Source organism: Gymnoscopelus microlampas (assembly GCF_963454915.1).
Source record: "Gymnoscopelus microlampas genome assembly, chromosome: 23".
Classification (NCBI taxonomy): domain Eukaryota; kingdom Metazoa; phylum Chordata; class Actinopteri; order Myctophiformes; family Myctophidae; genus Gymnoscopelus; species Gymnoscopelus microlampas.
In genome coordinates, this window is record NC_139960.1 from 18587654 (window position 1) to 18601782 (window position 14129).

The window sequence follows — 14129 nt, forward strand, 5'->3', positions numbered from 1 at the left end:
ATGCGGATAGTCAAACCAGTGGTGAAAAGTAACAAAGTACATGTACTCAAGTACTGTCCTGAAGTACAATTGTGAGGTACTTTTGCTTTACTTGAGTATTTACACATTTCGGTGTACTACATCTCAAAGGCAAATATTGTACTATTTACTCCATTACAATAATATAGTTACAAGTTACTTATTTAGATTATTACAAAACACACATTAACCAATTAAGCCCTAATTTATACTTTGTCTATAAGAAAGTGGCAATCTACAAGCTCACACTCGCGACGCGTTGTGAGCTTGTAGATGTGAAATTTTAATTTGAGTATTTTTACTTTGGTATTGCAAGTGTAGTTTGATGCCAATAACGTTGTACTTTTACTCAGGTAAAATTCTGAATACATGCCTTCTAGTTTTAACAGAGTATTTTTATATTCTGGTATTGGTACTATTACTTTTAGAATCCGAGTACCTCCTCCACCATAGGTCAAACCTACTGTCACACTTCAAATCTGTGGAATCCTCAAAGGAGTTTGTAACTCCTACTGTTACTGCACTTTGATCAAATCACGTGAGCCATAGTTAGAGCAAAGCTGCAAGATACCATAACTGCAGTGTAATACATGGAAGCATATTTATAAAACACAGGTTATCATCAAGTTAAAGGCATAGTATAGTTTGTAACTTTGCCCTGTGTCTACATGAAACACATTTCTTCCACGGTTAGTTTTGGTAGACGTAGTGTTGATTTTGACAGAAGCGTTTGATTTAGTTTTAGTCATAGTCTTTTGAATCAAATTGCATTTAGTTTTAGTCTTATTTTAGTCATCTGAAGTGTTTTAGTTTTTGTCTAGTTTTAGTCGACTAAATATCATAAGATTTTAGTCGACTAAATCTACAGTTGATTTAGTCGACTAAAATTAATGTTTGCCGGTGCCTTGATGGCGTCGTAATGGCTGATTTTTACACTTGGTTGCATGCTGAAAATAGCAGATCTGCTATTTTCAGAGCGCAACAAAACAGAAAATGACTTGTCTTTTAGTTCTACTGGATCTCTTCTCCACTCGCCCCTCACTAACATTTTAGTCTAGTTTTTATTTGTTGACGAAATGGTCAATATATTTAGTCTTAGTTTTAGTCATCATAGCTTAGTTTTTATTTAGTTTTCGTCAGTGAAAATGGTAGTCGACAGGTAAGTCGGTAAACACAGGGCAGAGTTGCATACTATGCCTTTAATGTGCATTGACTGTATGGAAAGGAATACACAATTACCTTCTTAGATATTTCAGCTCTATTCTCAGTTATATTAAGTTATTCTTTTGGCATGACCATAAAATAATGTTTTTTAAAAAGGAAGGAGAAAAAAAACAATGACGATTGTATATAAATATTACAATTCTCTTTCCCCCCCCAAACAAACCAGAAATGTGTACAATCAATCATCCACTTGCTCAGTCACTTATTCACAATTGTTCAGCGTGAAATGCTTTTCAGCACACGGCAGAATCACCCCACAGTCTTTAGTGCTCCTGCATTCCATTCGTCTGTGTCTTTAACTGTACATACTTGACATACATACTCTATACCAACAACAAAGACAATAAGTGCAACCAGTGACTTTGTCCTGAAGTCTGATTTATACTTGGTCGTGTGCCCAGTGTCGCGTGCCAAAACACAGCCGAACTACAAATCTCACAAACACGTCGAGTAGGGATGCGACGATACGAAAGATTTCACGTCAGGATTATTGTGGCTGAAATAATTGCAATTACTATTATTGCAATGATAATCAAAATATGCTTAAAACACTTAAAATGACACTTTTGTTAACCACTTGCACCCCAGCATTCATATTTTTTTTTGGGGGGGGGGGGGTATTAACCAAAAATAGCAGATCTACAAGCTCACAACGTGTGTCGCAACAATAATGATTGTTGTACCATCCCTCGTGTCAAAATGCGACGCGGAGTGAGCTTGTGGTTCGGCGGTTTTCGGCAAAGCGACGCCGGCACACGACCAAGTACAACAACCAAACTCTGCATACTCAGACCTTGCTGCAGCAGTAGGCCTACTTCCCCTTCACTCGTTTCCAACACTACAGACATATACAAACAACATTCTGCTCAACAACCATTTAGTCAAACAGACAACGATATACAATCTCCTCATACTATTCACATTGATATCAGGCAAACATGGCAGAGAAATTATTTCTTCACTTGCGGATCTACTTATGTGTGTGTGTACTTTTTGTCCCTTATCGGAAACAGTTCAGAAAAAGGTCGCTGCTGCTGCGTTTTGGTTTCAATTTCTACGGAGACGAAGCCGAGTCGAGAAGCTGCTGCCTGCGGCGCATGATCTCCACGAATTCCACGCGGGCGGCCGCCGCCTGAGAATGACACAAGGGGCATAAATGACACAACGGGAGGTTGGTGTTCGTTACAGGGGGGGGGGTTGGTGTTCCGTTACATGAGGTACAGGCCCCAGACCCCCGCCTGGCTCAGTGGGTGCTGCTGCCCTCGTCGAAAGACTCCACGCCCGAATCGAAGGCGCTGGCCGCCAGTTTCTCCTGCCTCCGCCTCATGATCTCCTGGAGCTCGTTGCCTGAACTCTTCTACAGGTGCAGGACAGCCAGAAAGACAACACAACACAAAAAAAGACAACGTTAAGACGATAAGCTAACGAAAGATATGAAAATGTAACTCAGAGGAAATGCCTCATTCTAGATCAGTGGCTCTCAAACGTTTTTAATTTCAAGAACCCACATAATCCCTGAGGATCCCTAGACCGCACTTTGAGAACCACTGATGGAGACGGTGAAGTGCCGTCCACATCAAGAATGATAACTATAAACATATCTAATCATTTATAGTTATATAATTTTCGTTGCTGTCGGGCAGAAACCTCTTATCTCCATATTTTAACTTTTTGTGTTTTTTTGTAAATGAATGCCCTGCTTGATCATACTACAGCGTCACACAAAAGCATCAAAAGTAGCAGATCTAGCTCGAACTGCTATTTTTTAATCTGAATTTTTGAATCCTGAAAAGTAACTGTTTCGGACATATGAGGTTTCCACCCGACAGAGACGATATAATATAACTATAAAGATATCTATAATGATAATGATGTGAAATTCTGGGGCAACGAAATTCGGATGGATTTTGTCTGCTAGTGTTTTTTGTTAATCTTTCATCAAATTTCTCTGAGACTGATCCGGACAATATCGTTGGCTACTGTCGTTGTCGTTATAGTTGTGGTGTGGCCACGGCCTTCCACTAGAGTTAAAACAACATTTTAAAACATAGTTTTCATTATAGTTATTGTTCTTGGTGTGCTCCGCTCTTTATTGTATTGTTTCTCTCTCTCTCTCATTGTCCATTCATAGTAACATATCCCATACACCTTTTAACATGCTGGACGACTGGATCTTTATTAGATGTAGATGTAATCTGCTATATAATATCAACACACATTTGTCAGGTGCAGGAGCAGACATGAAAGAAATACTGTATATTGTAATCGGGGAATGTGATAAGGAATACAGCAGACAACAATCTTTCTCCTAATTATCTTAATAATCTCCTAATAATCTTATGCATTGCAGGGAAATGAACAACTGGAGTTTTCAAAGCTGTACCAGACACCTACATAACTATGATAATACCAACTTAAATGTATAATGACCCGTATTGCATAATTCATGTATTATTTTATTTAAAAAACAAAAAGAGTGTCAAAGGTATTACAATTAAATAAAAAATATTAATATGGCACACCTGGAGCTGGGCGATATGACTTCAAATCAAAAAGTTTTACCTCGATTATGATTATTGTTATTGTTTTAATATACTGAAAATAGCAGATCTACAAGATCACAAGATCTTGCACGCCACCATTGTGCAAGAAAGTACTGTATACTGTAACAGGGCACAAGTGGTTAGTCAGACTAATCCATTTAGACGATCATTAAAAATCTATTACATGAGCCAAATTAAGTCAGTTATAGTTCTAAATTTGGGTTTGGATAAACAGTATTTTGGGTTAATTGTCCAGCCCTAGGCCCACCGTTAATGTATAATTAGTCAGTTATGTTACATGTTAAACACAGAGGAGCTGCTCAGAAATGAATTCTCTGTAGCAAGATAATTACCTGTCTGCATAAGGCAGAAAACATAGTCCTTCTGAGATAGGATACTTACAGTATGTGACATGTATACAAAACAACAACCGTTAATTACTGTAGTTAAGATTGAGTGCTAAATAGCATGAAGCTTCACTTTGTAGAAGCATACTAGCATTAAAGGATCTGGTTTGACATTCAACATTAATTGGGACACCAATTCAAAGCCAGTTCACATCTAATCCATAGCATGCCTTGTTTTCTCTGACAGCAGTTCATTCATCTCAGAATCTTTTAAGACAGTGGTTACCAAAACAATGGGTCGATACCCATTTTATTTTATTTTTTTCAAAATGTTTTATCGCACGATTTTGTAACCCTTTTTCACCCTGTGCCAATTTTCTAAGTGATCCTGGGCGCTACACTCCCCCCACCAGCCTAGGGAGCCCAGGGCCGAGCTCATGCCTCCTTCAATGCATGAGAGCCAACTGACCTTCTCGTCACCTGGCAGGGGGGAGTTTCCCCGCTAGGACGTAGCGCGTGGAAGGAACACGTTATTCCAACCAGTTCCTTTCCCCTCCATCAGGCGCCCCGGCTGTCATGGGGGAGGCGGTATAGCGACCAGGATTACTACATGTTTTTGTGAGGGTATTAACTACCCTAGGAGACACGGGGAGAACATGCAAACTCCACACAGAGTAGGCCCTTTCGCTGTGTCGGCACCCATTTCAAAAATGGGTCGGTACCCATTTTTGACGGCTGGCTGTGAAGTTGTCACAGTTATTTTGATCCTTTGTGACATCTGTTACAGCGCTACGGCTTAGGTGTGAACCCCTGCTTATTAACATAAATGGATAACAAAGACTTGTGGGTCTCTCTCTGTGCCGGGTGTCATTTCAACTAGACAACATCTTCTATGTCTACAGGACAGGTGCAGTCAGTGGGTGAGTGGTGGCTGTTAGGGAACATTTAGATGTCTTCTGGTGGACGACGTGGAACATTCTGGAGCTAATGAATAGACTCTGTGCATAACTGCAGTCATCGTTGACCTTTGCATTTTCTCTGTTTGTATTTTGAAGCACATCGAGTCTGCGGTTGTCGTATGAGATTGTCTGTGAGAAACAGACTCGGGTGGCACAGTGGTAAAGTCACTGCCCACCACCACGGAGGTTGTGGGTTTTAATCCACCGTGGTGCATCCGGCTTTGTCGAGCGTCTACACGGACACAATTGGCCCGTGTTCGGGGGAGGGAAGCCGGATGAGGAGGGTGATATTGGTCATTGCACATACTCCTGCGGGCTGGGGCGGCAATTGTCAGCAGGGAGTGTTGGGCGGGAGGAGTACAACGAAGGCTCTACGTCCTCCTGGTGAGGGCTCCTCACTGGCAGGTGAGTCAGTAGGATACGACAGCAGTGACAACACAGAAATGTGCGTGGGGAGGAATCAACTGGCACAACAACTAAATTGGGGAGAAAAAGGGGTAAAAAAATATTGGCTACTCTAGATAAAAAATAAATACACCCGGAAAAGGAATCGGGACATGTTTGTGCCACCTCTGGAAAAAGGAACTACAGTTATGCACAGAATCTATTCAAGGGGTGTTGAAGGGGGGACTGTGTGCAACCATAGCAGTTGTTTAGGGAGCGTACCATACTAAAACTATTACACACTGCTATACTGTATGTATACTGTATATTATAGCTTTACACGCCATTTTCTGTGGGCCAGGTTTAGGAACGAATGTTAAACATTTCAAATAAACAGCCATATAATGGTTTGTGAAATCTTGTTTTTCTTTTTTTCATCATGGTGATATAAAAGCAGGTAGAAAGAAAAACCCTTCATAAGGCTTGAATCATTCAGTTGCGTTAAAGCTGGCCACAGAACAGAGCGTGGAGCGTCCTTTGTGCACAACGATACCTTGATGAAAGTTTGCATAGAGTCAGAAGATCGTGAGGGGGAGGGGTCAGAAGAAAACCTGCAGGTAGGAAATAAGACACCACAACACCAGACCTTGCCAGCTTAAAGACACTGTAGACTGGACCCTCTGTATCCCCCCTGACATCCCATTAAAGACACTGTAGACTGGACCCTCTGTATCCCCCCTGACATCCCATTACTGAGACACTTTTAACCTACTAGTAGCATATCTATTTTTGGCATGTCATCACAGTATAAGCAATGGTGGACAGTAACAAAGTACACTTACTTGAGTACCGTATTTAAGTACGTTTTTTTCTATCTGTACTAGAGGTGTGTACTAGGTGTGGAAAATGATTGATTCTACGATGCATCATCGACACAGCAATGTGACATAATCGATTATAGCCATGAACCATTTATATATTTTAGCTGACGATTTTAAGCTAAAATAAGTTATTGGCAAGTTATTTATGTCAAGGAGAGTGTGTATACTTACATCACTGCAGTTTCCAATTCCTTATTAACTAATGAAAAATTTGCATCGAGATGCATCATACAATCTAATCAAATCGTAAAGGGCGTGCCAGTGTACACCTCTAATCTGTACTTTACCTTGAGTATTTGTATTTTTGGATACTTTGGACAAATATTGTGCTTTTGACTCCACTACATTTCTATGAAGGGAAAAAAGTAAATTTCAAATATGGTGAAAATAGCAGATCTACAAGCTTATTCCAGTCAGCTGGTGTCCCCCCTGTCAAATGAGTTCCTGGTTAGACGACTGAAATGAAAACCAGCAGCACTGCTTGCTTCTCAGGACTGGAGTTAACAGTTAAGAACCACTCATTGTGTAACTAAAGAATACAAACACAACTCAAGTCTGAACAAAGGCCATATCCATTGGATATGGCTCTGTTCAGAATGGCAGCCCAAATCTGATTTGTGTCCTATCCAGATTTGAGTCTGAATAGAAAAAAAAACACATGGAAACAGATTCTTGCCTTAGCCTTGTTCAGACTGCATCAAACCAATCTGGATAGGAAATCACAATTGGGCTGGATTTGGACTTCCAGTCTGGGTGTAGGTCTCAGAGTTCATACTGTATACAGTAAGCAGAAAGATCACCAGAACTCACTGAAATGTCCTTTAGACAGGGCCGTCATTAGCGTTTGCATTTATCTTTAAAAAAAAAAATGTTGCGTCTGCCTTTAGGTACTTTCAATTTGATAGGCACGCGCAGCATACAGTACATGCTGCATTCATGCTGCCCTCTACTATCAAAATAAAAAGCACATTTACGTGAGTGCTGGGGATATATATCGTTTATACAGTATAACCACTAGTTTTGATGAAACTCAGAATACCAACCAATCATAATATAATCCCCAAATCCATCAAATACAAACCGAAGACTACTTGTTTATATTCACAAGAACATTTGACAAAATGGGATTTAGGACTACACTCACTGAGATACATCTTTATAATGATATAAGGAACCTTTTCTAATGACACCGTTAATCTCCTCTCTAGTGGATAAGTTTGTAAACAAACGTGTGAGCTGTATTTCCAGGTAGAACAGGACACTTATGATATTGTTATTGACTATTAGAAGTATATTATTAGACAAACTAGACATACGTAGCTAATGTTCTGGATACTTTATTTTATATTGTATACATATCCATAGACCTTCTACAATTGTAATGCCTACATTTAAAATTGTAGAATGTCTATGGATATCTAAGAATTATAAAATAAAGTGTCCATTTATGGACACCATTACATTAGCTATGTGTAGTTTGTCAACCAGTGGACATTTAGGACAAAACTGTATATTCCTAAAAGTCAATAACAATATAATAAGAGTCCCGTTCTTCCAGAAATAAGGATAATGAATAATACTGCTGCCGGCGTTATCTACCCGGAAAACCTTTTTTTGGGGGTTGTGGTGAGGTCATGATGATTGGGTCTATAACCTGTCCAGAACTAGAGCGGTGATGACAATGAGGAACAAGGGGGATAAAACAAGGACACGTTTCTAATGACCTCCTCTCTAGTCCAGTGGTTCTCAAAGACCCTTGGGGGGGTTCTAGGTGGGACCCCAGCAAAATGTGCTAAATATAGCATCAAATTCAGTCAAACCACTTTAACCCTATTGGCTATTTGAAATGAGCAGATCTACAAGCCCATAGATCTGCTATTTTCAAAACAATTGGACAAATTTAGAATCCAATTTTGTGGGCGTTGTGGGCTTATAGATCTGCTATAAAATAAAATAAAAAAGGACACATTTGTAATATAATTTTATTTTTTCTTGTATGGGGTCCCCGGCACAAAATATTTTCAGGTAGGGGTCCACGGCCAAATACATATTAATTTTGGGGTCCTTGACATGAAAAGTTTTGAGAACCACCGTCCTAGTGGACTATCAATAAGCTGTCCAGTCCAGAAGCGTCGCGGTAACGACGTCGCGGTAACGGTGACAATGACAAACGCGGTGCAGGGCCACCGGTAAGTACTGTACCCACCTCAAGAGCAGCTTTCTGGACGGTCACTTGGCTGAAGACTCTGGCGCCATCATCTGGACACACCGTCTTCAGCTCCTCCTTGTTGAGCGAGAACAGCTGGGCTCCGGTCAGAACCCCCAGGCTGGTGATGGTGCTGCAGAGAGAGGGAAGAAAGGTAGGGTGAAAGTAGGTATTAGAACCCCCAGGCTGGTAATGGTGCTGCAGAGGGGTTTGCGGTACAGTGACCGTTATTTTCAAAAAACACCAAACCGGGAACCATAACCATCAAGGGAGCACTTCACCAATGTTTAACCCATCTACCCATAATTGGTCCTCCTCACTCATGCTCATTATAATCGTTGCTGTCAGGCAGAAACCCGACTCTCTCCATATTCTAACTTCTATATTCTAACCCAGCTTGAAACCGGGAAAATCCTGGGCAAACCGGGCCAAAAATAAAAAAAAATAATTTTACCTGCAGGCCACATTTAATGCACATGGATACTTGGCAAGGAAACCCGTGCAAAATTATGTATATCTCTAAAATGTAGATGTATATGTATATGTCTAAAACTGTTACTTTTCGAGATTAAAATTTAAAAAATCAGATCTACAAGCTCAAAATGTGTTGTTTCGCGCCATGTTTCGAGCTTGCAAATCTGCTACTTTTGATGCTTTTGTGTGACGCTGTAGTATGATCAAGTAGGGCGTTGATTTACGAAAAAAAACACAAAAAGTTAGAATATGGAGATAAGAGGTTTCTGCCCTCACACACGGTGAAGGGTCAATAAAGGCTTTTGAACTTTTTCACCTTGGTTTTTCTCCCTTTGTCACAAAGGTGGAGGAACTTACACAGAGCTGAAGCCCTTGGTCTCCAGCCAGGCTCGGACCTCTTTGGGGGAGGAGTCGTAGGTGACGTTGGCGGAGGTCGGGCCAACGGCGCCGCGGCCAGAAGGCCCAGAAGGCCCAGAAGGCCCAGAAGGCCCAGGCACCTGGAACTTCTTCTGGGCGCTGCGGCCCAGCGTCAGCCTGTGCATCAGCTCATCCTGAACCTCCTCCATGTTGGATTTCCTCCCTGCCGGGCAGGGACCGTTTATAAGAGAGAGACTTCAACTGCAATCTTTATTGTTAGGACTGTATGCATACCGCTATAAAACATGCAATTCATTAGTTACTTGTTACTTTTCATTGAATTATGAATACAACATATTCAACCACTTAAAGGGGCTACACCATGAATTTCTTTTTTTTTTTGGGGGGGGGGGGTATTTTTGGGGCGGGGGGAGGTGATGATTGACAGACAGAATTGCTCAGTAGCACCCCTCTGCCCAAAAGGACGTTTTGGTATTGCAGCTGAAAAAGCTTGGAATGACAGACAGTCAGATTGTGAGAAAAAATATCTGGATGTTTTTTTAGGCTTACAACCTGTTTAATACGTATTAGGGGGCAATATTTATATATAATATTTTTTTTACATTCATGGTGTAACCCCTTTAAGCTCTATTTTATACTTAGGCCATTCAAAAATAGCCAATATACACTCACGGTTAACGGGCACATGCCGCTGGCTGGCGCGCTGCTCCCTCATGGTGACGTTGCCGGCGTCACTGGGGACGGCGCCGGCGTTGTGGCGGCTCGCCGCGCCGCCGGCCTGCGGCCTGGGGGGCTCAGCGGCCGGCGGGGGTAAGGGCGGGGTGGGAAGCCTGGCTGGGGCCGGAGCTGGAGGGGGAGGCATGGGGGCCGGAGGCATGGGGTGAGGCATGGGGTGAGACATGGGGTGGTGATGGGCCGCGGTGGGGGGCATGGCTGTGGCCGCCGGCTTGCTGGGGATGTAGTCCGTCTTCATGGTCTGTTTCTGGGAAGAGATCAAAGTGATCAATATTAGCCCCCCCGAAACTCAAAGACAATCCAGCTTCTCAAACAGCTTCCATATTGTTTCCTTACATGTGGCTCCTTTACCTCATTCAACTCGCCCAGTAATTGCTGGAAGGATGAAATGAAAAAAAAAGAAAAGAAATGAAATGAAACATAAGGCAATAATGAGAGGGAGTTAACCCATTAAGACCGGGAATGCATCTGTGTGTCATTTTGCGATTCCTTTCGCTATTCAAAAATAGCAGATATACAAGCTCATAGCACGGCGGAGTGCCGCGCTATGAGCTTGTAGATCTGCAATTTAAAAATAAAATGTGTGCAAATCTTTGAATATATATATTTAAGCGAACGTTTTTAACTCAAATCTTTGCTTCTGGAGGATTCTACAAATGTCTTCTAAATCCTAACAGTTTATTTTTATTTTTATTATGTTGCTATAATATCGGTGGTTCTCAAACTTTTTTCATGTCAAGGACCACCAAAATGTTGTTCCAGGGACCCCCAGAAGCAAAGATTTGAGTTAAAAAACTGTTCGCTTTAAAAAACTATATTTATATTTATTCAAAGATTTGGACACATTTCCTGATTTTTCAAAAATAAATAGCAGATCTACAAGCTCATAGGGCGGCACTCTGTGCCACGCTATGAGCTTGTAGATCTGCTATTTTTGAATAGCCAAAGTATAAAATAATGGTTAAAGCTTTGGTTACACAGATGCCTTCCCGGTCTGAATGGGTTAAAGCTGATGCATGCTTCTTCCGACGTCGGAATAAATCCGTTTTCGGACGGGCTTTCCAAACTAGTTCGGAGACAGGATGACGTGAAAATGTACGTAGTCATCTCACCTCCCTTTCCGAACAAAATGTTCGGACGTCAGAAGGAGCATGTATTGTGGCTTTATAGTTCACTCACAGCAGCACCGCAAACTCACTCAGCTCAAACAAACCATGTTGTTCTAAGAGAAGGGATATACAGTCGGTACAGTCATCTAGTATGGCTCTCTAAGGCATGGGTCTTCAACAGACACCCCTAGGGGTCGATAGAGTTACAACAGGGGGGTTACTCTGTGTGATAGGAACTTTTTATATTAACCACTTGAACCCCCAGCATTCCAATTCTGGGGGGAACATTTGCCAAAAATTGCCCGTTTACAAGCTCATAAACGCATCGCAGATGTGAGCTTGTAGATAGAGAAGGTCAAGTTTATTAAGTATTGAGGGTTTAAGTGGTTAAATGTCTGAAAATGTACATTGCACATTAAAAGGAATCCAACATATTAATACAAAAGATAATGTGTAAACAAACAAACAACATTAATTCACACAACACTGATGATAGTGGTGTGTATCGATGAAATCTATGAAAAAGGTTTATCTGCAACACAATTTTATATATAATATGTAATGGGTGGTCCCTGCTTCATTTATCTCTCAGCTAAGGGTCCTTGGCCTGAAAAACGTTGAAGACCCCCGATCTAAGGGTAACTGGCAAAGTCTAATGTTGCAGCCTCATATTCAGGACAACAGCAACATCATCACAGCAACTCAACAAAATAGTAGATCTACAAATCCATCCCACAAGCAGCGTTAAACTCACTACAAGCACAACCCTACCTTGAACAGCTCAAACTCCTTCTTTGGCATCATGAGCTTTAGTGTTAAATGTGGGGGAAAAAAGCCCAAAAAACAATAGGACAGTAGAATAAATGTGAACAAAAACAAACAATGGGACAGTAGGTAAATGTGACAAATCAAAAGCATGACATAATGACCTCACAAAATGGAAGGAGGTTATGGTGAAGCATACTGTACAATGAATGTGATTAATGTTAACTAGAAGGGACTATTATTTTCCCTGATCAAGACCTAAGTCTAGATAGCATGTTAGGTAGTCAATGTGTTGACCTGGCATCCTATAGTTTGTATAGTTTCAATGGGGAATCTGGGGATCTGACTGTATGGTATGATGTGTAATTAGCGATACATGTAGATACAAAATAGTCTCTGTTCTCTAAATATGATTCGACCCAGTTTAGTACTGTGCCAGAAAGTCCCACGCAGGTTTTCAGTCCGTCTAGTAATACATTGTGGTCGACCGTGTCAAATGCAGCACCGAGATCTAGTTTTGTAGATTATGCCACCGTCTGTATTTAAGTGGATGTTATTGAAAACTTTAACGAGAGCAGCCTCAGTGCTGTGGTGTGGTTGAAAACCTGAATGGAAGATATAAAGGCCATTAGACTGTACCTGTATGGTATGGCTATAGACTGTACCTGTATGGTATGGTTATAGACTGTACCTGTATGGTATGGTTATAGACTGTACCTGTATGGTATGGTTATAGACTGTACCTGTATGGTATGGCTATAGACCGGCTCCCCACTGGCGTTCATGTTGGTTGTTCTGGTGATTTCCAGGATGTTGTTTGGCACATAGCCTGACGCTCCGGCGCCGTTACGGACCTTCCACCACTGCTTCCTGTCGTCTACCACCTACAGGAAGGAGCAGTGCATTATGGAATGAGGCTGATTGTATGTTTAGAGATATTTAGCTTCAGGTAAAAGCATTTTGGTTTAGTAACACCGCACGCACGCACGCACACACACACACACACACACACACACACACACACACACACACACACACACACACACACACACACACACACACACACACACACACACACACACACACACACACACACACACACACACACACACACACACACACACACACACACACACACACACACACACACACACACACACACACACACACACACACACAAAGAGCTTCTATCTATAGACCACCGGTTCTCAAACTTTTTCATATCAAGGACCCCCAAATGAAATATTTATTCAGCAACGAACCCCCATCTGAAAATATTTTATGTCAGGTTTCCCACCCAGAAGAGACGAGATTTATTTTCCAAATTTGTCATCCCCCCCCCCCAAGATATTTCATTACACACAAAAAGCAGATCTACAAAGCTCAGAAGGTGTCACGATGCGATATGAACTTGTACATCTGCTTTTCTAATAGCCGATGTATAAAATAGGTTGATGTATAAAACTGAGCCGAATTCCATGCAGTTCTCATTAATAGCCTAGCAGGTGTCCCTATTTCCCCTCCTACTGGCTGCAGAAGGATTACCATGCCATTGATTACAATGGAGATTTTATTACCTCAGTAAAAATCTTTCATAAATAGGTACTAGCTTTCAGTCGGTAGTTTAAAGTTTTCTTTCAATTACCATGATGTGCATTTTTGTAAATTATGGTCCCATTAATTTAAAAATGGATGATATATCAAATTATGCTTCTGGGTTTCTACTGGCTCTACTGAGTGAAGAACCGCCCTCGCTGCCCTTCTGGCCAATTTGTTTTTACAGTCAATGCCTATAGTATAAAGTCATCATTACATAATTGTATGGTGACTTCAGAAATAAAAAATGGTTTTACCTCCACAACCTCATCTTTAAGGACAGACAGCTCTGTGTTGTTTCTCGCCACAAAGTCGTACTTGGATTTGGCAAAGGTGTTTGGCTGGCCTCTGTTGTGTGCATCGTAGCTTCAGAAACATACAATACACGTATGAGTAATCACAATGAAAAAACAATATCTTATTTTATTATTAATACACATTATTAATAGTATGATGATACAGTACTATTAATGCCATTCTTATAACCATCCCACTAAAACAGTGTTTTGT

At 41.2% G+C, this 14129-nt stretch overlaps 1 protein-coding gene across 9 annotated transcripts in view; it reads right to left on the reverse strand.

Moving 5' to 3' along the window:
- Positions 1 to 1197: 1197 nt before the first annotated feature.
- The window catches only part of eps8a (EGFR pathway substrate 8a, signaling adaptor), a 109177-nt gene continuing 96245 nt past the window's right edge, over positions 1198 to 14129 (reverse strand). For 8 of the 9 annotated variants that reach the window (XM_084050344.1, XM_084050351.1, XM_084050347.1 and 5 more), the window contains 7 exons: positions 13877 to 13985; positions 12767 to 12907; positions 10486 to 10524; positions 10087 to 10396; positions 9394 to 9616; positions 8563 to 8695; positions 1198 to 2599 (listed from right to left, as the gene is read on the reverse strand). In XM_084050344.1, coding sequence (XP_083906470.1) covers positions 2486 to 2599; positions 8563 to 8695; positions 9394 to 9616; positions 10087 to 10396; positions 10486 to 10524; positions 12767 to 12907; positions 13877 to 13985 — 1069 coding nt within the window. In that variant the 3' untranslated portion in view covers positions 1198 to 2485. The remainder of the gene's footprint in view (positions 2600 to 8562; positions 8696 to 9393; positions 9617 to 10086; positions 10397 to 10485; positions 10525 to 12766; positions 12908 to 13876; positions 13986 to 14129) is intronic. The other variant, XM_084050346.1, reaches the window with a different exon arrangement.